Source organism: Poecilia reticulata, linkage group LG6 (genome assembly GCF_000633615.1).
Source record: "Poecilia reticulata strain Guanapo linkage group LG6, Guppy_female_1.0+MT, whole genome shotgun sequence".
Lineage (NCBI taxonomy): Eukaryota > Metazoa > Chordata > Actinopteri > Cyprinodontiformes > Poeciliidae > Poecilia > Poecilia reticulata.
Window position 1 is genome coordinate 14,528,088 of NC_024336.1, and position 24,197 is coordinate 14,552,284.

The following is a 24,197-nucleotide window of genomic DNA, read 5'->3' on the forward strand; positions in this document are numbered from 1 at the left end:
AGCATCCCAGTTACTGTTTTATCGCGAATCCCATCAGTAAACACTCTTTCTTCTAGGGATGAAACTCTGAATTTCCAGCACTAAACTATGGAGATCTATCCTCCTAAGCCACTGACGAAACAGATAGCAAACCAAACTCCACAGATAGTCCTGTCACGATAACAAATTATGCTGGACAATTAATTGTCTAAAGAAATTATTGCGATAAACGATAATATTGTTTCAAGACCTTTTGACACTGATTTAATGGAAATGACTAATAATACATGCGATTTCCTGATATTTATTTTCAAAATAACACGTAACACTGGAACTGATCAACTAAATAAACAAAACAACCAAAAACAAAAATAAAATGGATTCTCAGTCTCCACTAACAAAAAACGTACTTGAATAAAAACTAAACAACATAAAGCCAAAGTGGAAATAAATACTGCATTCAACCAAAAGAGTGCAGATTATGAAGTCTGTATTGCCCTTCAGTAATCTCTAGATTTAAATGGAGAAAACCGGCACATCCGACTACCTAATGCAATAGTTCACACTACACCATTTTTTGCCCCTATTTTCCCCTTATTACAATCTTAGATCGTTGGCCGATCTAACCGATCATCCTGGGTGTGGGGTGGGTTACGGTAGATTGTCGTGGCCGCTCCGATCTAAATCAGGGGTTTTCCCCGACTGGGAGCTTAACGCTGAATGTGGCAGGTAGCCAATCAGAAGGCGCGGATTTTCCTCCTGCTTTCCTAGGGGAAAATTGGGAGGGGAATCCCAAACAGCTGACACGGCGCAACCCGAAGTCCAGCGGACATCAGAGATGATGTGTGGAAACAACATTAATATTCATTTAACGTTTCGTGCAAATAATATAGAAATGACAAGGAGAGGAGTTGGAGCCAAATTGCTACCGCAGTTGATGAAYCCGGTAGGTTTTCAGCAGTTCTTCGTTAACGTAACATAAATAGGTTATTATTATTTTCATTCAGCTAGGACTTTACGCTGACTCTAGTCACATGCATCACAGGTAGATTCTAGTAAAGCATTGATGATTAATGCCTGATTTTAAAATTAGTTGACTGGACTTGCAGCCGTTATTTTGTGCCCATGTGGCTGGACACCACACAGCACGACGAACCCGATCGAACCGTTATACCTAGGATTTCTGTCGGCTAATGTGTGTTTCAGGGTTTGAAAATGGGCCGACAACTCGTGTAATGTGCGCTGGACATTAGACTAAGGAAATGAGGACGGGAGGGTCAGTGGAGAGCACCGGAGCTGAGCCTTTTTCATTCAGCGTCATCAACAAAAAGAAAAAAGGCAGGAAGAGACGATAAAGACGATAATTAAAATGATCTCGATAGGTTTTTTTTATTGTCCGATTAATTGATTTATTGTTTATCGCGACAGGCCTATCCACAGATAAAACACTAAGTTTTTATCCGTGGTGGTTTTATACCTAAAATAATGAACACAAACTGAAAGATGCTATGTTATACTTATTTTATTTCTTAGTGATGTTGTTTGTTTTTATTCTTGGGGGCAGGCTGTAATTTCTCTCTCTCTTTTTGCTTCCCCATTTTATGACAAAATCATTTTGACGTCTCAGTTTGAGATGATGCATTGTTGTTTTAAAATAAAAATCTAAGACATGATATAATTTTTTTTAATTATTCAAATAGAAAAAAGTAGCAATTATTGCTACAAAGCAGCTTGCAGCCAGCTGAAAAAATAACTTAAAACTGTACAAAGGAAAACCTTAGCCCAATTTCCTTTGAGCAGATATTACAAACAAGCTTAAGCAAAAAATACTCCATCTGATGCAGATCTCTGGCTGCAAACTCTGAGTGCGCCTCAGTGTGCAGATGCAGGACCTGCTGATGTGTTTGAAGGTTTCACCAACATTCGTACCAACACATCAACACAAACAAACCTCTTTCCAGATTTACCAAAATGCAGCATGGGAGCAAAAGAGGCCTGGGAGACCGCACAAGGAGAAAGGGAATGCAGAATGAGGATATGAGATGCCAAAGGAAAGTGAAGCAGAAAGACCAGACATGCATGAGATGGAGGCAACAAAAAGGGAATAACAAGAGGGTAAAGGAAACCAGCAACTGATGAAAGTTCCTCTGAATATCTGTCTGCTGCCTGCCAGAGGCTGTGAGACTGAGAAATCCTTCAGGCAAAGGGGCATTTAAAATCGGCCCCACTTCTTCCTTATGTTGCTGCTCACTTTTATTATATCATTCTGTCTACTTTTATCCTCCAACATCTACTCTGTTCTCTACATACTTTATTCAACATGTGTGGCTGACGCAAAAATAGAAACAAAAAAAAAAACAACAACAACAAATGAACATCTAAATAATTATTAAAACAAAAAAACGTCTAACAATCACTAGGATTTGTAAAAACAAATCCTTGTGGCTGCTGAAGTGCTTACCGCTCTGAAAAGGTGGGATTCCAAGGGTGCGGTAAGAGGATACGATGTGTCATCCAGGACCTTCACAAAAATTCAGCAAACAGCCTTTGATTCAAAATCCTCTGCCAGCAGGCTAAGCTCACAGAAATAAGTTACTGCAGCCCCCAAGATAGAAACACAGAAACCCGAAGAGAAGGACAAATCAACTTCAAAGAGATGAAATAAAGAGGTAAAGAAAGAGAAAAAGAAAAATGAAGCTCTCTGGCCTCTGTGTAGGAAATTTAAACCCATCAGTTGAAGAACTACTTCAGAGATAATCGCGCTCTGCTTTAATACCAAAACAGGCCACGTTAATGTTTACATACAGCAGAAATACTACCAAGAAACAAGGCTGTTTGTTTGGATACTTGAGAGAGAAAGCCGAATAAGAAAAAGAAAAGGAGGTGAGCTAGGACTGTAGGCTTAATACATTATTGATGTATGATTCTCTTTAAGAAGTAAAATGCAACAAAACAGCCTTCATAGTGGATGAAGATCTCTCTGCGCTCTCCACTAATCTCCTTCAAGAGCTTTCAGAGTGACTAGGTTGCAGCAGCATCTCTCCATGAGGCTCTCAACACATATTTTTATGAATTGTTGTGCCCCATCTCTGTCTCAATACACCAAAAGAGCAAAAGGAAAACAGCAGCAAACGTTCTTCGACATGTAAGCTGATGAAAGGCTAATACATTTAACAGAGCATGATGTATGAGCACAAAAAATATGCATACTTAACTCAAAAACTCAGGAATTTGTGTCAATCTCTGCCAATCCTAAAAGGTTTGTTCTTCTAATGACTCTTGTTATGTTTCCTTTATTTGATTGGATGAAAAAAGTTTCAATAAACAAGAAAAAAATGCCAATTTATTCATTATTTAACAATTAATTCAGCCTTGGGGCTCAGTCGTGTGCAGTAAAAGTTCTCCTTATGCTAGCGAGCAGCGTGATCGCACACTGCTGTGGGACGGTGCGTCGCCCTTCAACCAGCAGTGACTGATTGGTCAGTTTGGTTGTGCTGGCAACTCTGTTTTGCAGAACAGCAGCTTGAATTTTCTCGATTGTACAAGTTAAATTTAAATCAGTTAAAYGTGCATTGCTTGAAGCAGATTCCAATTCACATCTATAGTTGGGTATTTCTAACAAATGCTAATAATCATGCACCAAACAGGCACCGGATTGTCAGCACTTGGGGCACAAAAGAGTCTAAAGTATAATAAGCTATTTGTTGCAGAGATAATTTGGCAATTTGTCATGAGTTCAACACATATAATTCAACCCAGCAATAGAAAAAAACAAAACATTCTTGTTGCGCCAAGTTTAAAACTGACATTATGTTGATGTCAATTATTGAGTCAAATTATCTCATTTGCCTACAGTGGAGCTGAAGATGTATATGAAAATACATYCATTATGGAAAAGAAAAAATCTGTGGCAAATCCATCTTATTGCCACACTGCAAAAGCACAAAATCTATTTTTTGTCTATAGTTTCTAGTGCAAATGTCGTAGAAAACTTGAAATAAGACTAAACTAACTTACCAGCAACTTCATAGCAAAGCACAGAAGCTTGCTTTAAGTGAATAATTCCTTAATATCAATGAAAAAGTGCTTGGCAGATGTTTAAACTTATTACAATAAAATTTTCCCACGTTATAAGCTAATTTGTCTGCCAATAGAAGAAGTATTTTTTCATCAACATTAAGGAATTATATACTTAAAACAAGCCTCTATTACTTGCTGAAAATACACTTTTCAGCTAGTTTTGTCTTATTTCAAGTGCAATAAGATATTTACACTAGAAACCAGACCAAAATTACTCTGTAAAATTTTGTGTCTTGCAGTGCATGAGTCCTGAGGAAGAGACAAAAATGGCAAATGTAAAAAGCGGTCCAAAGAATGAAGACAGCAGAACCTGTTATATTTTATGAGCAGCTACAAACCCAAAGGTTCACAGTAATTTACAAAGTGTTAAACCAGAATCCCCCCCCCCCCTTGATGTTCTGTTTTGTCCCTGGGTTCTGCTGTCAAAGTGATGGGGCCCCAGAAAACGCAGCACAAAAAGTCCAGTTCCTGCAGTTAATGTGTCATCTGTACTGAAATATTAAGATGACAAATCTTAACCAGAAGGCTGATGCAAGAGATGAATTCTCCCGGAATATATCTATTTAAGCTATTTTCATATTTTACAAGAAACCCTGTAGGTTTCATAAAGCAGAAAAAAAGTAGCAGATTTTTTTTTTCTTACTACCAAAGACATAAATATACTAGTTAAGCTTGTGAATTAACAGATTCTGATAATCGCTCGTTCCCATCAGAAAACACTTGCATTGTTTAAAGTGAATAAAAAATGAAGAATGTAAGGGTCTTCTGATTATTGTTGCATTTAGACCACATGGATCTGGTCAGTTACAGCAGTCCTCCCCACATGTTTTTCTGTCCAACTTTGAATCTGGAGAGTAAGAGCCAGCTTATGCGGCGCGGACTCGGGTTATTAGCATTCCCGTCACCGTCTGGCCAGTACTGCCCAAAGACGAGATTGGGAGGGACGTAGTGTGGGGGGAGAAGACAAAAATGAGTAGACAATTTAACGAGAGGGGATAGAAAGAAGAAATGGGGGGAATTTTAGCTATGAGTATGTAGAGAAAAAATTATAGAACAGATGGAAAACAGAGGAAAAGAAGGTACTGATTCAGAATCACTTTAGTGAATTTCATCGCAAGCTAATTTGTTGGCTAAAGGCTGATAGAGTCGAACAAATGTTCATCTTACCTTTTCATCTGATTGCTCTGTTTCATGTAGCTCTTAATCAAATGTTGGCGTAATAAACACAAGAAGACACGGTTTTATAAAATATATATATAAAAACGCAATCACTTTCTGCGTCCTGAGCTTAATGTCCTGCATGCAGCGATGTGCTGTCCAAACTCTGCTGAAGCCATGACTAACTGAGTCCAAATTTAGCCTGTAGTGTGGATTTCCAGGAGACATTCAATCTCAGAAGGACAAACCAGGAATAGATTATCCAAAACAACACAATCCATTCATGGAAACTCTTCTTCGGTGGAATCACAAGAGTTAAATACAGGATTCACTTGTTTTGAAATCTTCCTCCCTAAAAATCTTAACTACATACACTCATGTTGCAATGTGTCAAAATAAGGCAAAACACATTCATTTTCTGCCCAGTTGGACATCATTTGTTCGTTTTATTCTGTCTGGATTGAAAAATCCCTCCATCAAAAGTGAATTAAAACCTCTGGAGAACCAAGAGACCAGCAGCACACATTTCTAACAGCTGGGTGTTTTTATGAGTTCATCCTCCAGGAAGGGAGAAACAGTGTGTCATAAAGAGACATCAGGTGCAGAAGCAGCAAGAAATGTGGAGACAACACACACCTACGAATTCCCAGAGATGAGCTTGACTCGCGTGAACGTGAACCAAAGCTTTTAAGAGAACAAACAGGCTGCTCAGACTCACCGTCCTCCCTGCACTCCTCGGGTGGTTTCGCTTTCTTCGCTAGCCGCGGATCGAGCCACGATGTAGTTTTGGTGTTGTGACTGGAGGTGAGGTGCAGATGAAGGTAAAAGATGGTGGGGGGAAAAAAAGTGCAAACAGAGGTCAGAGAGAGACTGACAGAGAACATTAAAAAAAAGAGTGTAAAAAATAACACCAGCGTCCTACATGTGGTGCTACTGAAGAAAGACGAGGGGATATCTGAGGTAAACCGAATGCCCATTAATCCACTAATTAGCCTCCAGCTACTAATTAGCAAGGGTGAGAGGAGTGTTACTTCAACAGGATAGATATACACACACACATGTAAACTTTTGCAATTTTCCCTGTGTGTGTGCATCGGTCTGATTAGCAGCGCTAAGCCACATCAATTATTCAAGAGGAGAGGCCAGAGCTATAAAATTTACACATAGACATACATAAACCATGACTTTAAAGTGGGTGCATTACATTAGGTTTATTTTTAACAATTTTATTTTATCTACACTGGGAGTAACATCCAGATCATATAACATAATGTTAGAAAGCTTCTACCACTGCAGACACTTTGGTAGCTTTGCTATGCCTAGAAACCAAGATTTTTGACCAGAAGTTAACATGACACTGAGAAATGTAATAATATATATGTTCAAGATTTCATGGAGATGGTTGAGTGGCTTGATGGAGATGTTAGATGCCAACACTTCCAATAACAAGTCCTCTGCTTCACTCCCACTCACCAATGGTTCAGGCTTTAGGTTTAGAAAAATACACATACTAATATCTTTTTGGGAATTACCTCGTTGGTGCTAAAATACCAATTTATGTCACACACACTATTTCATCTGTGTTTTTCAGAGTCTCAGCCAAAGAAATTGTAAGAAACTGCAAATCTGTGGTAAGGTTTCTTAAAGTGATCAGGTTCATCTCGAGTGTGTGTGCCGTTTTGTGTCGAAGTGATCTATGGGTCACAGCTAAGTGGCTTATCAAACACAAACACATTCCTCTCAAAATAGCCGGAAACCGGAGTGAAAATAAACAGCTAAAGTTCAGAGAAAAACTTTAAAAGACTTTCAGAAAACCTGCAGAATTACAAGATTACCGTCACATCTCCTTTGAATCCTGCGGACAGGCTAAAAATGTATGTTGTTGATTATTATACCACATAAGTATATCATGCTTAAGTGCCAAACAAAATCTATAAACATAAAAGTCTTGTATCAAAATTGAATTTTCAAAGCAGAAAAGTATTCTAAGAACATTTTGAGTACTGTGTGCATGCATGTATGATGATGTGACATCTAGATCTGCAGCATCAAATGGACTATTGTGGAAAATAAGATGTGGACTGTTTTTGGTTCCATGAAATGAATACGCGGCACATTATTCTCTGGACATATAGTTTGGTTAACCTGAAAGAGTTCTCACAACATTTTGAATGCTAAATAATTGGAGCACAAATTGATGTGGAAGAAAAGGAGACCTTTACACCCAGCTGGTGTGTAAAATATGAATATCTGTGACTGAGTGACAATATGGAACGAAAACAGAAATTACATCGATATATAAATTGCATCAGAGAGCTTTTAAATTCCTCCTCAGGGTTCTGGTTTAACTCCAAGTTACTGCTAGCAAAAAACATTTTTTCTGACTTCCTCCTCCTCACTTCAACTGTATAGAAAAATGCAGCTGAAACCAGATATTTACACACAAACACTGAATAAAAAGACATTTTCTCTCATTGTCTGAAGTGAAATCAGACCAAACTTTTCTTGTTTTAGATAAATTATAATTACCACTTTTCTTGTTTTAGATAAATTATAATTACCAAAATTTGAGCCTCCAGTTAACTCAAATGTTAGCCTATCAGAGGTTTCCAAAGCCATGACATCATCATCTGGGCTTTCCCTCGTTGTTTAAAGAGACATTAATCATTCAGTACTTAAAGTTCTGAATTCAAAGAGAGTTACAAAGAATGTCACATTATTTTTTCTGGCATTTAGCGCACAGAAATCATTTTGGTAATTCTAAATGACCTAAAGCAAGAGACATTTGGTCCGATTTAATTTCAGACAGTAAGAAAAATATGTCTTTCTATGTAAATATTAAATTTAAACTGCATTTTTTTCTACGTGTTCTTCTCTCTGTTGATGTCTTTTGACTTGGTCACAAATTTAGAATTAAAATGACACTACACTTCTGCACACTACAACATAGGTACAGTGAAAAACATCACATAATTTCAAACCATGAAAACAAAAATGTGGCGTACTCTATAAAGTAAACTTCCCCCTTCTCTGTGTACGCCATCTCCCAGTTGTCAGGCAGAGGACCGAGCTCTTCCTCATCTGCATCGGGGACTTTGGAGGGGGATTTGGAGGGAGACTTTGGGGCCTCCTCCCCTTCAGTCGGAGGCTCGGATGATGCCGGGGCCTGGCTGGACCCTTCAGCTGCAACCTCCCCAGAGGCATCTGTGCTCTTGTCCTCGTGTTCACTGGACTCTGGAGCACAAAAACAGACTTATTCTCACACACACACACATGCAGACGTGTGGGCGCACTACACACTTAGTGTGTGTGATGAGTCAGAGCAAAGCCACCGCAGAACTGTGAAGCCCCAGGAGACAGAGGCAGCCGGGGAGGGAGGGCAGAGTCTAAGAACAATCAGCATGAGCAGAAAACAACGTAGGAATGTCAGAAACTGAGAAAACAGGGAAAGACAGAAACTATAGGGGTCACAGACTGAGTCACAAACACAAGGAGAGGTCATCAAAGGARAGAGGACGGCTGGTGGAAAGATGAGAAACCCGCTGCTTGGTTCGGAAATGTTGAAAAGTGTTACTCTACAATAATCCTGACTTTGTTGTCACAAATGTTTCAGATTATCATACTAATCAGACAAAGATGACATGAGTAAATACAAATGAAGTTTGCTGATCTAAACCAGCCTGACTCTTTGGTGAATTATAAGTAATTTCCTCTAAATTAGCGGTTCTCAAAGTGGGCGGTACCGCCCCCCAGGGGGCATTCAGAGGACGGCAGGGGGCGCTGGCGGACATTTTTAAAAAAGGGGGGCGCTGGGATGCCTTTGGGGGGCGTTTGGTCGAAGGTAAACTTTACACCTTAAATACACAACAATGCCAGTTTAGACTTTGAGCAACTTGGTAAAACTGTATTGTGTAACACTAAAACCTGCTTGGCTGCAACTGTATCGATGGCAGCTCTTCTTCTATTCAGTGTTTGTTAGCTTCTGTTAGCTTCTTGGCGCAGCTCCGTTTTCCTGCTACTGGTAGCTAAAATCACGATACCCTCACTGTGTATCCCTCTGAAAAATGAACCCAAGATATAAAGAAATCCCTCCATGGGTGATACCACGATAGAGAGCGTTCATTTTATAGCTTTAACACCAGAGCTGTAAGTGGTCCGGTATGAAACGGGGGTGATAGAACAACACAGCACTTTTAAATTTCAATAATCAGAATGCAGAAATTGTTTCCGTTGTTTTAAAAAGTTTAAAAGGTTTTCTGCCTTTTCCCCATCGATACGCTTCCCGACCGTCCTGCACCTTAGGGGCTTAAAAAAAAGACGTTCACTCTGAAACAGGAGAAGCGGGTCATAAAACGGAGTGACGAACTAGATGTGAATTATGGCATAAAAACAGAGAATCCGACGCTGAACAGTGGAAAAATCAACTGTTGATTAGTCGGCGCAGCAGGTGATGAGATTACTGATGGTGAGCGTCAATAAACGATAAAATAAATCTAGCAACAGGAAAGAAACTAAAGTGGACATAGCAATAAACCAAGAGAGGATAATACTGATCAAATGAAACTAAATGGAAATGAATGAAGAACAAAATGCAAGAATAAACTAAGAAACTAAACTAAATACAGAGGAATAAACTGGTATGGCAAGACCTTTCGAGCAATAATTAATACAGAGGACTGTATGGCAAGAATAAACAGACACTATTTCCAGATAAAAGGTAAAATAATATTGTTGAAGTGCCATGGGTTTGTTTATTCAGTATCTAGTACCGAGAATAAATATGTCTTACAGACCATAACAGTAAAGAACTGATCATTTATTTATGTTTTTAATTAGATTTGATATATTTATTTCTTCAATATTATTTTTCATGTCAGTGTTAATGTCATGAGGCTGATGACTCCATGACACTTTCAATTTGACTCATTAGGATTTTATTAAGAACCAGATTTGTTCTTAGTAATTTCTGTCCAGTAAAACTATTAATCCATAAATCAATAGACAGATCTATATAAAGATATAATCCATGTTTCTGTCTCATATTTGTATGGTATTAAAAGGACCTGGAACTTTTGTTTTTCCACTGAAAGCTCTGGTTTGCACAATAAATGCCATGTGTGTGAAGTTTTATGGATGATACTCTGATGTCCCATTCTCCTGAAAGCAGCACAGAGCTGCACCACCAGAAACTGACCAAAACACTGAAGAGAAGAAGAGCTATGATTAATGTAGTTACAGTTCTATCCATGTTTTAATGTTGCAGAGCTCAGTCGTTTTGCAAATAGWTCAAAGTTTAAACTGGCATGTTGAACATCTTTTATCTGGTCATTTTGTGCAAGATTTAAAAACTAGAAAATGGCACAAAATAAGAATATTTTTTCCACTCTGATTTGCTGCTGTTAGGCCTACCAATTTTAACTTGAATGTTCATTGCATTTTCCGTAGACGCCTGTGAAAATAATTTCTATTCCCATGGCTTTTTTGTTCTCTGGGAAATTATTTTTGATGATAAATACAGAAACAAGCATAAAAATCAAAACATCTACAATAGTGATAGTAATATTAATGATAAAATAATGGTCAGTGCAAAATAGCCTGCAAATTCTTTGGTGGGGGGAAGTGAGGGACCTGGATAAAGGCTAGGGGGGCGCTGGGCCAAAAAAGGTTGAGAAACACTGCTCTAAATCAAACTTGATTAATTGTGGTACGTCAACTAGATTGTGAAGCAGCAAATAGGTGATGTTTTTTTTGTGAAATTATGTTAGTTTTACACCAGATGTAACAAAACATTCAAAAAGTGACTTTTTTTATTCTTGTCAGTTCACAAAAAAAAAGGTTTTAGGATCATCGAGATGCTTTTTGGAAAAAATGCAACCGGCGATTATCGAGGTTATCTTATTTTATGGATAATATTTGTGCCCAGTCTCTGATAGATGAACAATGTTTCTTGAATATGTTTAGAGTGAGACATAACTTGTTGCTTTTATATTATCAGGCAAGTTCAATTTAAATGTGTGGTTAGTAAAAGTGAATAAAATAAATGTGATTAATCACATTTCATATATGATTTTAAAAGATGGGTAATTATATTCTCCCTTTGGCTTTTTGTATTTACTCAAGTTACTTTGACAAAAACAACAAATTTGTAACAGGGAAAATACTTTTTATAGCCCTGTTCCTTAACTTAAAAAACATTTCTTACATCAAATACTGTGATTTTTATTATCATTTTTTACTGCAAATGAGGGGAAAATAAATACACGAAGAGAAAATGTAAACATGGAATGCTTTCACGAGGGACAAGAAAGACAGATGGAGAAAAGAGAAGGAAGAGTGGGGGCAGCAAAGACAGGTCCACAGGGACAAAATAATAATAAAAAAAAATCAGGCGGTTGGGAAAAGTGAGGAGGGGAGAAACAGAGGGACGTTTGGTATTAATAGCAACAAGGACAAAAGCCAGTGGCAGAGAGACAACAAGAGAGACGGAAGAATGAGAGGACAGAAAGACGGGAGCCAAAGCCTTTATGAGACTCCAGCCAGTGACTAAAAATGGAGACATTACGGTGCCCTTGTTCATTCTGTTACATAAGGTTACTGTTGACCTTTGCAGTTCACACTCATGTTAGCAGAGTCTGTTAACATTTGTTACAACTGCTCAGGGTGCAGTTTGTCTGCGCTGCTGATTGAGCTGCAGACGTGACGCCGGGCTGCAGGAGGGAAGAGAGACGCTTTTTACCTTAGGGGACAGTAAGAAGGATAGGTAACAACTGCAGTAACAACTGGCTTGTTGCTCCGGTTCGATTCAATCATTCCAGTGGGACGAAACTAAAAGGCAGCCAGAAATCCAAACCAGGGAAAGTGCAATGTCTTCACCATCACAGCTGTTCTAAAACACAACATGCTTTATGTTGTAAGGAGTTTTTTTTATTTTTTATGTCGGATAAAAACCTCAAAGCTGTTGAATTCACAATGCTTTGTGAAAGTATTTATAAACCAGGAACTTTATCACATTTTGTTATCTTAAAACCTCGACCTTGAATGCGTTTTGTTGGGATTTTATGAGCTGAATCAAAGCAGTACTTAAAGATGAAGTGGAAACTTTGAAAAATGTGACATTTATATGTATTTGGCCTCCAGGGTCAATAAAATTTCAAATTAATTTAGTGATGGACTTTGGGACAAAACTCCAAAACCGAAGCAAAAATACTTTAATAACCTCTACCAGGTTTTATTTGAAGACTATCCTGTATTTAGCTCTAACCGTCTTCCTTTCAACTTTGATTAGGTCTGTTTTTTCTCATCTGATCAGATCTTCATCTTCCCAAAGTTTGCTTATTACACTGTAAAACATTCGAACCACATTTAGTTGTGTCTACTATCTTCTACACTTTAAGCCAAATAAACTGACTTAAAGTTTTAGATTTTGAATCTTAATGTGTGACTTTATGAAAGACAAACTTACAGAAGTAAGTATGTTGTGTTCACCTTTAATTCATTTTGCTAAACTTCCAGGAGTTGAATAAACTAGAATTTTTAGGTTAGCCCTTAAAAAAAAACTGAAAGAAGAAAGAGTGGGAACTATTTCCCAGAATGCTTAGCGGCATGTTTCTGTATCCTGAGATGGAAGTGCGTTATGTTGATCTGTCACTCCTGTGTCATTAAGGCAAAATGTTTAATGCTTGAGGAAAATGTTGTGTTCACACTAAATGTTTTTGATCAGAATTCCTTGTAATGTTTAATACAATTTATTATCCGATCAGAAATTTTATTCATGCAATTTGAAACAAAAATCTTAATGATTCTAATGTAAAATAAGTAGTTATTTTATCTTGATATTGTGAGTGAAAATAATAGAGAAATGTGTGCTCTTTAACGAGGTCAGGGCAAGTTTTTTTTTTGCATATTGTGAAATAATTATTTGGTTTAAATCCCAGCATGAAGTTAAAATTCACAATTTAAGATTAATGAACTTATAAAGCAATGTTTAGACAACTTTATTTTTGTTAAATAAACTTCATGAACTTTAATTTCTGAGTTAAAATCAAAACTGTTTTCTTGTTGACACTTTCTATTCCCAATTGAGAAACTGAGCAGTGCTCTGTGAGATGTTAGCTTAGCACTTTGTCATAGAGCCTAACCATGTTCTCTGAAACTTTCATCCCGATCAGCACACACTCATGCTTGGTTTTCATGATGCTGTTTGTTCACTAACTAGCAAGCTTCACAGAACGGCTGAATTCATACTAAAATAAAAATGTACACTAATTAATTCTTTAGGGAACTGATAGAAGGGGTGAAAATAAGGAGCATGCCACACCTTTCAGATTTTTATTAGTAAATAATTTTGAAAGTCTTGCATGACTTTTCTTCTCCGTAGTATGCATTACTCTGTCTTGGGGAAAAGCATAGTATGAGATTTTACAACGCACTGTCTCCCTGCTGTGATCGTACCCGGTGTGATGGCCACTCCGTTGCCATTGACAACTGGGCTCTCCTCTTCCTCCTCCTCGGGTGGCTCCAGGCTGGCGCGCTGCTCCATGTTGCTGACCGACTGATTCCTCTTTCTCTTGCCCTGGGCGCTCGGCCGGGCTCCGGGAAGCAGGGCCTCACTCACATTCAGAGGAGGGGCTGCCGGGGACGGCTCCGCTGGAGGTTTCGGTGTCCCGTAGAAGTTATCTAAGGGCAGAGAGCTACTGGGTCAGAGGTCTGAATGTAGGAGCACAGAACGGAGCACTGTCAGGTGATCTGATGTCGGCTTGGAGGTCTTAGTGACAATATGATTGCTTTTCAAATCAGCAATATAGACAGAGCGGAGCGCAGATAACTGGACTGAAATACTACCTGTTAACTAATTTAACTAAACATTAGCATGAATCAATGTTGTGCATCTGCAGGCTCAGGTTGCAAGAAGAAGCAGCCATTAGTGGTCATATCTGGTAGATACAGTCTGGCAACTATGACTCTCTTAAAAACACTTAAAAACAATAACAACGTCTTTTATTACAATAATTAAAAAAAAAAAACCCAGAAAAGATAAAAACAAAATCCAACCTCCAACACGAAAGAATCATCGCTTTACTTTCTGGACAATCAAGGAATACAATTTTATACATAAGTGTGTGAGCAGCTCAGTGGTGAAAAAGCAGAGCAGCCTCTCCAGGTATTAATTTACCCCTGAGTGAAATGTACTCAACACCTGGCATTCTGCTGCAGTATAATCTTACAGAAAGGATACAAACTGTAAGCTTTTGGCAGCCACTGACTAACGGAGGCTTGTTGCTTTTGCTCCACACTCCAATCTCCTTTCGCAAATTTGCAAGAGATTACCCTCTTACTGTGGATTTTCAGGTTTCAGTCCTCCCTTAGACTTCCTTCCCATCATGCTCTTGGTTTTATTTAACCGCTTTGTCAGTAGGATTGATCAGTGCAACCTTGAAGAGGAGATTGTCAGACAGACAGAAACCAAATGGCCGACGGACATTATTGGAAATCCTTTTCATTTTTAATAAAAAGCAGTCAATTTATAAAAGCATTTTACATTTAACATGCATTTGAGTTTTGTTTTAGTGGATGGACTCACACTCGAGTGGCACAAAGTGTTATTTTCAAAAGCAGCACTGGGTTAAATACAACTTTTGCATCGCTGCTGAGCTAAATTATCTGATTCAGTAGTTTGCAGCCTCTTAAAGCCCTAACCAGCTGTCTGCTCCTCTTAATTAATCTCACTTTTCCTCAGCTGCAACTGTTACTCTGGACAGAATTAGCAAAGCATGCCTGGAGAGCGATTATTACAGTGTTAGAAGTAGGGACAGCGTGAAAATTGAAGTTGGGGTGAATGTTGCTAAATGTAATTGGCATCCTTAACATTGGGAAAAGCCTTTAAGAGGTTAACGGAGAGTTCAGTTTTACCAGAAGATGCAGAATTCAAAACACTGACAGTCAATTCCAAAATGATTCATACCGCTAGTGTATTTAAATTTGACTGACATGTTTATTTTAACTTGATGCTAATGTTTTAACATCTTCCTGCTGAGTTTAGACTTTAATCTAAAGATTAGGGTGATTAGGGATTAGAGTGCCAACCTCAAAACCTGAAGTCAAACCCTGCTCAGTAATCATAGGTAGCTTTTGATTGCTACGAATAATTTTCACTTAACAAGATGTAAACATGATGCAAATAACTGAATGATTTCCTATCACACACAGACTAAATGAAAATAATGTTTAATTGATATTCCCAATGGGTGTGAATATATTCAGCTTGCACAGCAAGTTTATACAACATTTTCCAGCATTTCGGACAGCCTGAAGTCTTGACTTTGACTTTACCGTTCCTGCACCCTAATTATTTCTCTGGTTTGCTACTTTGTTGGAATCGTTTCACTGTTAACGGCCCAATTTGGGAGAGAGTCCAGAATTATGTCATCCGGTGCTGAGCATCAGGATTCAACCTTCCTACTTTGGTCCAATGAAAGCTCCTCTAAAACTGCTAATAGCAGCAGGTCTCTGTGCATTTTGAGGAAGAGCAATAATCATCTTAAAGGTTTTTCACTTGCGAATAAACTTTCTGCAAAACGAAGGACTTCACATTTTTCAGAACAGGCGTTGTGACCCTTCTCATACTGATGGATAGTAAACAATTGCTTCTGTAACACAACTGCTGATATGTTTTCTCATTTAAATTGTTTTAGCACACACCTGTACGTTACAGATCAAAAAACTGTCAAGGCTCTTGCTACTGCTTTTATAGAGGTGGTTAAACTTGTCTGCCTGCTATTTTCCCTCTTGAGTTCTGAGGATCAAGCAAGGATTTGTTTTCCTCTGACTGCATATTGTTTTATTCAATATGAAATTATATGTCTCCATCTTTTTTATGCAAACAGTATGTGTGTTGATGCAATAAAAGGCTCAATTCATGTGTGGGCTGTTATAGTGGCTCTTGTTCTCCACTTGTTGATTTTGTTTGCAAAAACCCCACAGCACCTAATTTTCCAACTTAAATTCACAAGTGTGCCACAGAAAATTTTAACACCTGCTCTTACTTTTAAGTTCTTTTTGTTATAAAGTATTCTGTTGTGGATTTCGTGTGCAGATCCTTCTAAAAGTCTCTCACATGTAGACAACCACAGATTACTGGCAGTGCTAAAGTCTCAACCCATCAAAAGACCCAGGAGCGTTGAGACATCACAACAACTCTCAGCCCAGGAGAAAAAAGACTTTATATTTTCTCTTCTTATCCACAAATCCAAGCCTCTCAGGGGGGCAGAACAAATGTGATTTTATTTTACTGCTGGATTCAAAACCTTCAGTTTATCAAAACGAAATGTTACTGCTCAAGGAGAACAATTTGAATCAGAACAAGTGATATTTCTTCCTTGTTAATACACAGAGCTGAACAAAAAAAAATCAGGTTTTCAAATATTTGACCAATGAAAAAGAAGTTTGATGAATATGTTTTAGGGCAGAAGCTGCTGGACTGACGTTAACCACCCACTTGATTTTCTCTTTATTTGGAATAAATACAATGAACCTGAACGTGACTGTCGTGAAGTTAACCTACTGGATCTGAGACGAACATATACGGGTTTACATATCTTCATATGAAAAGAACAACATCATTTCAAAATGTTTTTGGCACAAACGTTTGTTTTGAGGATTTGTAACATCCAGATGTTACAAAAAAAAAGCTAATTTAGAATAAATCTGCCAATCAACAAACACTTCCAATCACTGTTGAATGAATAAGGATAAGCACAGTGAAGAAGAGACAAGGATATAAAGACATTCAGCCATTTTYCTGCAGGTCAAAGTATTAACACAGTTGCTTGTGACAGAGTAGCTTGTGGGTAGGAGCCAAAATGTCTTGCTTCATAATCCCTTTTTTGTAATCCTTCAAAGCGAAGGGTTGGTCACAAAGAGGAAACACAAGTTGTTTTTACTCATTAGCCTGAGTCAAGAGACACAGTCTGTAAACTTGTGGAGGAATCTAAATTGGTTTTTACCAGGATTGGTGCTTCGGTGGAAGATGAAGGAGGCTGGAGAGGCAGTTACTCGGTTTATTCTCACACGAGCTCAGTCTGACATTACTAACGTTTTTGTACTTTGGACTTAGGATTTTGCATCTCTATTAAGCCATGTCAAAATGTTCAGGGATGCAGCACTTCAGAAAAATGAAGTCAAGAATCTATGGCCAGAGAAGAAGCGGAGATGATAGAACGAGGCGTCAAAAAAAAAATGACAAAAAGGGGATCAGCATTAATGCTCCAGAAGGATCATAGAAGAGGCTTCCATTTTGTCAGTAAGCACATTTACCTCAGCGCTCTCAAGGCAAATTCAGCGCGCCCTGTCAAAAATGTAAATGTAAGCGCACAGGCTCAGGTAAACAAAGACTGGAGGATGACAGAGAAAAAGCATCGAGAAGCCACCTGTGAAAGCTCAAAGCCAACCAAGAGAGAGGCTTCAGAGAACATAAAGCAGACTGAGGCAAGTTTATTCCAGTTCCTCCTGAAGAGGTTCAAAGGAAAGCGCTCACCTGATATTGACTGAGACATCTACCGGCGTCTTTTGACTCACCTCAAATGGTTGCATGTGTAGCACGTATAATTGTTATGTTACAAATTTTAAGGCTTTACATCAGTGTCTGGTTTCTCTCATTCATTTTTCAGACATGAAAAAGAATGTAAGAGGAAATTTTTTCAGTATTTCAGACACGCTTTGAAAAATAACTTTAAATTATATTCCATTTTATCTTTGAATTGGACATTATTGGTTCTTAAATTAAGAAACAGAATAATGTTGTAATCTAAAATAGTGGTTATTATAGCAGCTTCAAAATGACTGCAGCTTAGCAATTCAGCTTCCTAGTAAACATCTCCCTGCAGGCACATCTACCCAAATCTGAAATGACTTCTATAATTTTGCTTATTTTGTGATTTTGTAAAACGGAGACAGCCAGCACCAGTTTGTTTGTGTTGTACACTGGAGATTTTGGATCTGGGGACAGAACCTGTTTGTCTGGAATCGCTGAACGTTTTAACGTTGAGGCACTTTTAATTCAAACAGATTTTGTAAACTTTGAAAGGCTTTGTGACTTTTAAAAAAATACCAGCAAGGATCAAAGGTGAGGTTATCTCTGAGGAAAAGATGGCAGTTTGTGCAATTATTTCTCACAGCACTCATGGAGTACCAGAGMGTAAAATGTCTTGATTTTGCAATAATACCTGGTCAAAATGTTTGATGAAAATAAAGATCAGACAGTGCAGATCGAAAGTTTCCATACCCTCATCCAAAGCCCCAATCTGATTATTTTAATGGTGCGTTTGAAGCATTATTTACTTTTCTTGTAAATTGTCTGTTGTTGCTTTTCATGCACAGATTTACATGCGTATCCGGTATTTTTTTTTTTTTAATTACCCTACTGAGTTGCACATTTCCTCTTACTCTACAGGTTTTTATCCTTGTTTTTGAATCATTTTCTACCTTTGTGTGAATCTGCAGGCTCCCACCGACCTTTGACTTGCTTTTGCCACTCCAGAATCTCCCCGTAGTGGGACAATAAAGGATGCCATAATATTCTGTTCTATGCTAATTTTTAATTTAATGATAATATTCTCCGATTTGCATAGAGAAAATATAATCCACCCATTTCAGCAGTCTGCAACCTGTGGTTTTTTAGGGCCTGAATTGTGGCTCTTAATACAATCCATCCATTTTCTGTACATCCTTGTCCCTTAGTGGGGTCAGGAGGTGCTGGTGCCTATCTACAGCTAATGTTCCAGGCGAGAGGCGGGGTACACCCTGGACAGGTCGCCAGTCTGTCACAGGGCAACACAGAGACAGGACAAACAACCATGCATACACACTCACACCTAGGGACAATTTGGAGAGGCCAATTAACCTAACAGTCATGTTTTTGGACTGTGGGAGGAAACCGGAGTACCAGGAGAAAACCGACGCATGCACAGGGAGAACATGCAAACTCCATGCAGAAAGACCGGGGCCGGGAATCGAACCCAGAATCTTCTTGCTGCAAGTCAACAGCTCTACCAACTGCGCCACTGTGCAGCCTGGCTCTTAATACCTCCAGGCCTAAATACAATAAAACTTAACAGTGCCTTCATAACAGCGTTAGGATTCTGTTGGGTTTCCCAACAGGACAACGGCTCAGGCATCCTTCCTATTAAATAAAATTATGAAGAAAGCAGGAAAGCAATCAATATGAGCTGTACTATTTCTGATAAAAGATAAGAGGACTTTTCCTGGCAAAACTAGATTTCTGCTTTTTCTTTTATGCCAGACCAGGCAGTCTAACTCTTGACTGAGTTCCTTTTTTCATAACTAAAACACTTAGTAGAGGAAAATATACCGTCGTTAGTAGTTTTAAATCCAACAGAAAATTAAAGAATTACATAATACAGAGCATCAAAGTACAAGCCTTTTGTTGATCTTTCTGCAGATCATAAAATTGTGAGTGTTCTTTGATACATTTAAAAAATGGGAGTAAAATCAAATTGTTCTGTATTTTACTCTCTGATAACCAACCAGAGCTGATCTAGCAGATATTCTGGCCTTTGACAGATTTATCGCTGGCAGCCTGATAATGGCTAGAAACTTTCTGTGGCTTCTCTCAAAGTTGTTCAACGACTTTGACGAAGTCAAACCTGTGTACTCAGCTCTCGTTTTTAAAACTCATCATAGTCTGGAAATATAATCAGACCAAACACACCAATAAAAGTCCAAAATTTCTATCAAATCATGATTTGACTTCACTCTCAAACTTTTACAGACACATCCTTGTTTTTATTTTCTTACCTTAAATCCTCTGCCCTCGCTTTCTCCCTTTTCCTAATTCAATCTGAATCCCAAAATGAGTTGCAGCACCTCCAGTGCAGCCATCCAGAAACAGACAGCCTCCCCCAACAGGTACAACTAAGCTCTCTGTTGGGGGGAAACATACTCTGCAGCCCCACAGGAAAAAAAAAATGGACAAGGCAAACGACTGTGATGTGAACATGTGTAGAAGGGAAGGCGCACATGACCACGCCGATGACTGTAACCTCTTCACATGCACATTTACACGCAAAATTTATGTGAACGTGCTCTGCCGTGCTCGCTGTTAAAATCTCTTCTGGGCAAATGAACCAGCTAATCCTCCATCTGTAGATGTTTCCCTGACAGTAGCAAAGCAGAGATGCACAGACTTGAGATGACATGCAACTGGCATTGCTTCAGCTGACACACACACGCACACACACACACGCGCACACACAAAGAAACACACACATGTTCTCAACAATGACTGAAAGCTATAAAACTGAAGCCTCGGTGTGTTTACTGAAGCTGCGTACAAGAGCATCACCTGACACATCTGATTAGTCAAGTAAAGATGCAGCAGTTCGGAACGAGAGAAACGGCTCGACTGACACATGAGTTCCTCCAAACAAACACCTGTGCTTGTCTCCTCGGTGCTCACCTTCATAGGTTCCACTCTCTAGCAGGGCTCCACTTTGCTCCAATTCCATAAAACGCTCCACGCTCACGAAATTGTAGTCCACCCCTGGCACCTCCCCCTCCTTAGGCTGCCTGGTGGTACCTGCAGAGCGAGAGGAAGAGAAAAACAGAGTCAGAGGGGTCATTACAGCCAAATAGGACACTTGAGAAGAAAAGGCAGGAAGGCAGGGGAAAGAGCCAAGAGGAAAGGAAGAAATAAAGAAGAAGGGGGCTGGACAGGAAAAGACGGCAGATTTGAGGCTACAAAGTGTACGGGAGGAAGTGGGAGGGGAAAGGAAATGGAAGTGAAGAGGCTGATTGAAGAGTCATCGTCTCCGATCGCCAAAGATCCATTCACAAGATTCTGACGGAGCGACAGTCAGAGACGAGTAGCGACGAGCAGCAAACAGCAAAGCACAGTCACTCAGTCCCTAAAAGCCAATCTGGTGCCGCTTTAGTAATATGACTAAATCAATATGGCAGTTTTGCCAGGCATAAGTCAACCCACCCCCAATGCACTGCACACAATGCTGCACCGATTGGATTGTTGTCAAAGCAGCAGGGAATGCAGAGGCTCCACATTACCATGCTGCAATTAGCGTCTTCCTCCATCAGTGCTCTGGAGMTCTTCATCGGTGCAGCAGTGTTAGGTCTGTGTGTAACGGCAGCGATGGGAGTTTTGAGTTTAATGAGGTGGTGTGTTTGTGTCACTGCCAAGTGGACTTTCACTCKGGCCCAGTGAAGTCTGCTGGTGTTGATCCCTGATCTATATCGATCCTGCCAAAAAACAGTCGCTGGCCTGGCAAAGTAAAAGGAAGTCTGGGTTATTTTCACCATGCAGCTGGGGTGGGAGAATTAAAGTCTTATCATACTGTTGTGGTACTGTTGCGATAACAATAAAAGTGACGATCAGAACCGTTTACTGCTTCTTTTTCAGGTTATGACTGAAAAATGCTACGACTGCGTGTCGCAGCAAAAACGGCCCCACACACACAAATACTGATAAAACATTCCTGTTTGCAAGATATTTCTTTAGGACACCAGTCACATAAAAAAATTATTTAATCACAGTCATATTTTAAAATGTATTGATATTTATTGATGTGTTCATTAAACTAACAGTGGAAAAAATAGTAAAGCTAACGGTCCCAACAATAAGAACAGCTTTTAAAACATTGATTGCAAATTATCATGACAACAATGAATCTAAATTCTTACCATGACAATAAATTTATCACCATAAATGACAAACTGTACAATAAAAACCCATCCCTACCATGTAGTGACACCTCAGGTAGTTGTCAAAGCTTTATGTGTGCAGGAATGAGGTCAGGGGTGTAAACTGGCTTCCTGGCACGAAAGCAGAACTGTGATGAAGATTAGAGCAGCAGGTGACGGATGTGCTGCGGACCCGCATATGGCGCTCACACATATGCACATTAACTCTCCCTGGAGTGTGATATCTTAATCATTAGATCGCTATTGATCGTCTGTCACCACTTCGCTCCGGTGGCGTGTCCACCCAACATTCCCAACTGTATCTTGTCACCGCTGGGAGCGAGGACGGGAGCTTATCCACATAATGAGAAAACAGGGAATGCACAGAAATCAGATACTGAGAGTTTCTTTCATGAGCAGTGATGCAGAAAAAGTGTTTATCACACTTAAATGTAAAACAAAGCTTTGACRTCAGACTAAAACAATAATGCAAAAAGCAGCTTCAGAACGTTGGTTTCATTTATTCAGAGAAAAGAAGCGAACGATTCCCCATCTTGAATCATAAAATAAATATAATTTTATTAGCCACACAAAGCCAAATTAAACAAGACTGTTTGTCTTGTGAAATCTAACAATAAAAATAACAAAATCTTTAGAATTTAAATTAAAACTGAGGAAATTTTGTTGTTGTAATTTTGAAGAGGTCTGTGTTTTCATTACTTCCCTGCTCATCTGGATTATTAGCAGCATCTGAATGCTTCAGCCAGAAACTGATGTAAAATATACAATGAATCAMTAAACAATTATCACATTGTATTCAGTTATCCATGTCTTCTAAATATATGTTTTTTCTTTTCCTTTCTGTCTGTTTAGAAACTTTGTCTAGACTCTAAATGTTGTAATAAAACCAAAACCTGACAGAAAATAACTTATTTTCCATTATTCACTGTGTGAGAAGTATTGATTTATTTTTGTGGCAATCCGTTAGGYTGCAGTGAACATTTTTTTATATTGAATTGCATTATATCACGAGGTATAATAAATATCTTCCCCACCCCCACGAGTTGACTCATTTGTCCTCTGACTCAGTCAGTGCAAACGCTTAACATTAAATGTTTCACAAAGATAGAGCGCATGGAAAAGCCTATTTTATTATAATTACACTGTATGTCAAGCTACGTCTATAACATTAATTTTATTTGAGTAATTTTCAGCCTGGTTTTAAAAACATAAACTTGCTGACCTGTTTTCCTGCACAATAAACATCTGTGTTAAGATATTCTGSAGGTATTTKCAATGAGTTCCACTCTGTGTGCTGAGCTCTGGGTCAAACTAATAAAACCAAAATCTCAAAAAAGCAGCAGCCAAGCATGTGTGGCTCTGAATACTGCAGCAGCTCCGATCGGCTCAGCCAGGCGGGGCTGGTCGCCTTCCAGTGGGTACAGCTATTGATCTGTAAGATCAGAATGAAATTATTCTCCAGCCCACACCGGAGTAGGCAGAGCCTGCAGGAATACTGATGACCTGCTGATGGCCCTYTCCCACAGCTTCCTTTGCTGGACACACCGGCCGAACACAGGCACAGAGGGGAAAGTGTCTCGTTGGATGTGAGCTGGGATTATTGATCCACATCCAGAGTTTGATAGGCCGACGCTTCCTCTTTTTCCTTTGGTTTAGCACATTAYCTGGTTCTCTGCTTTACTACTTGCTCTTAATAGTCTCCACTGCTTATGGTAAATACCGACAAAGTAAATCTTTTCATTAAGCAGAAAAATCCATACTGTGTTTCTTCTGCTCTGGTTGCCACCTTTCTGTCTTTATCTTGCCAATTTTGTTTCTGAGACGAAACAAGGAGGACAGAAATGGTCAAATAAAATCTATAACTCACAGGACACTGGCGGACAAAGGCAGGACATTCCTTCGAGTAACTTCACGGAAATGTYCGATGTTGCGTTCAAAATAGTAGATGTGAGTAGGCCTGTCACAATAAACAATAAATCAATTAATCAAATGATAAATTAAAAGAACTCAATAATTTTCACTGGCTTGATTTATCGTTTTTCTCTTTTCTATCTCTAACTAAAGTTGAATGATAAAAGTCTTCAGTCTGGTGCTTTGTTCTCAATTATCCCGTTTTCTGAAAGATAAATTTGTTTACACAGACTTTAGAACTCATTTTATTTGTTGTTTCTGTTGTTTTCTTTATTTATTTAGGATATTTTAAATGTCTTCCAATGTTCAATAGAATTTAAAATTTATTGATCCTTGACAAT

At 38.8% G+C, this 24,197-nt stretch overlaps 1 protein-coding gene across 11 annotated transcripts in view; it reads right to left on the minus strand.

The window, feature by feature from the left end:
* magi2b (membrane associated guanylate kinase, WW and PDZ domain containing 2b) overlaps nt 1–24,197 on the minus strand; it is a 109,518-nt gene that overhangs the window by 41,066 nt on the left and 44,255 nt on the right. For 10 of the 11 annotated variants that reach the window (XM_008411409.2, XM_008411404.2, XM_008411408.2 and 7 more), the window contains exons 3-6: nt 20,690–20,809; nt 13,669–13,893; nt 8,223–8,451; nt 5,936–6,015 (exon numbers count right to left, since the gene is read on the minus strand). In XM_008411409.2, the coding sequence (XP_008409631.1) occupies nt 5,936–6,015; nt 8,223–8,451; nt 13,669–13,893; nt 20,690–20,809 (654 nt within the window). Of the gene's footprint in view, nt 1–5,226; nt 5,358–5,935; nt 6,016–8,222; nt 8,452–13,668; nt 13,894–20,689; nt 20,810–24,197 lie in introns of those variants that run through there. The other variant, XM_017305270.1, reaches the window with a different exon arrangement.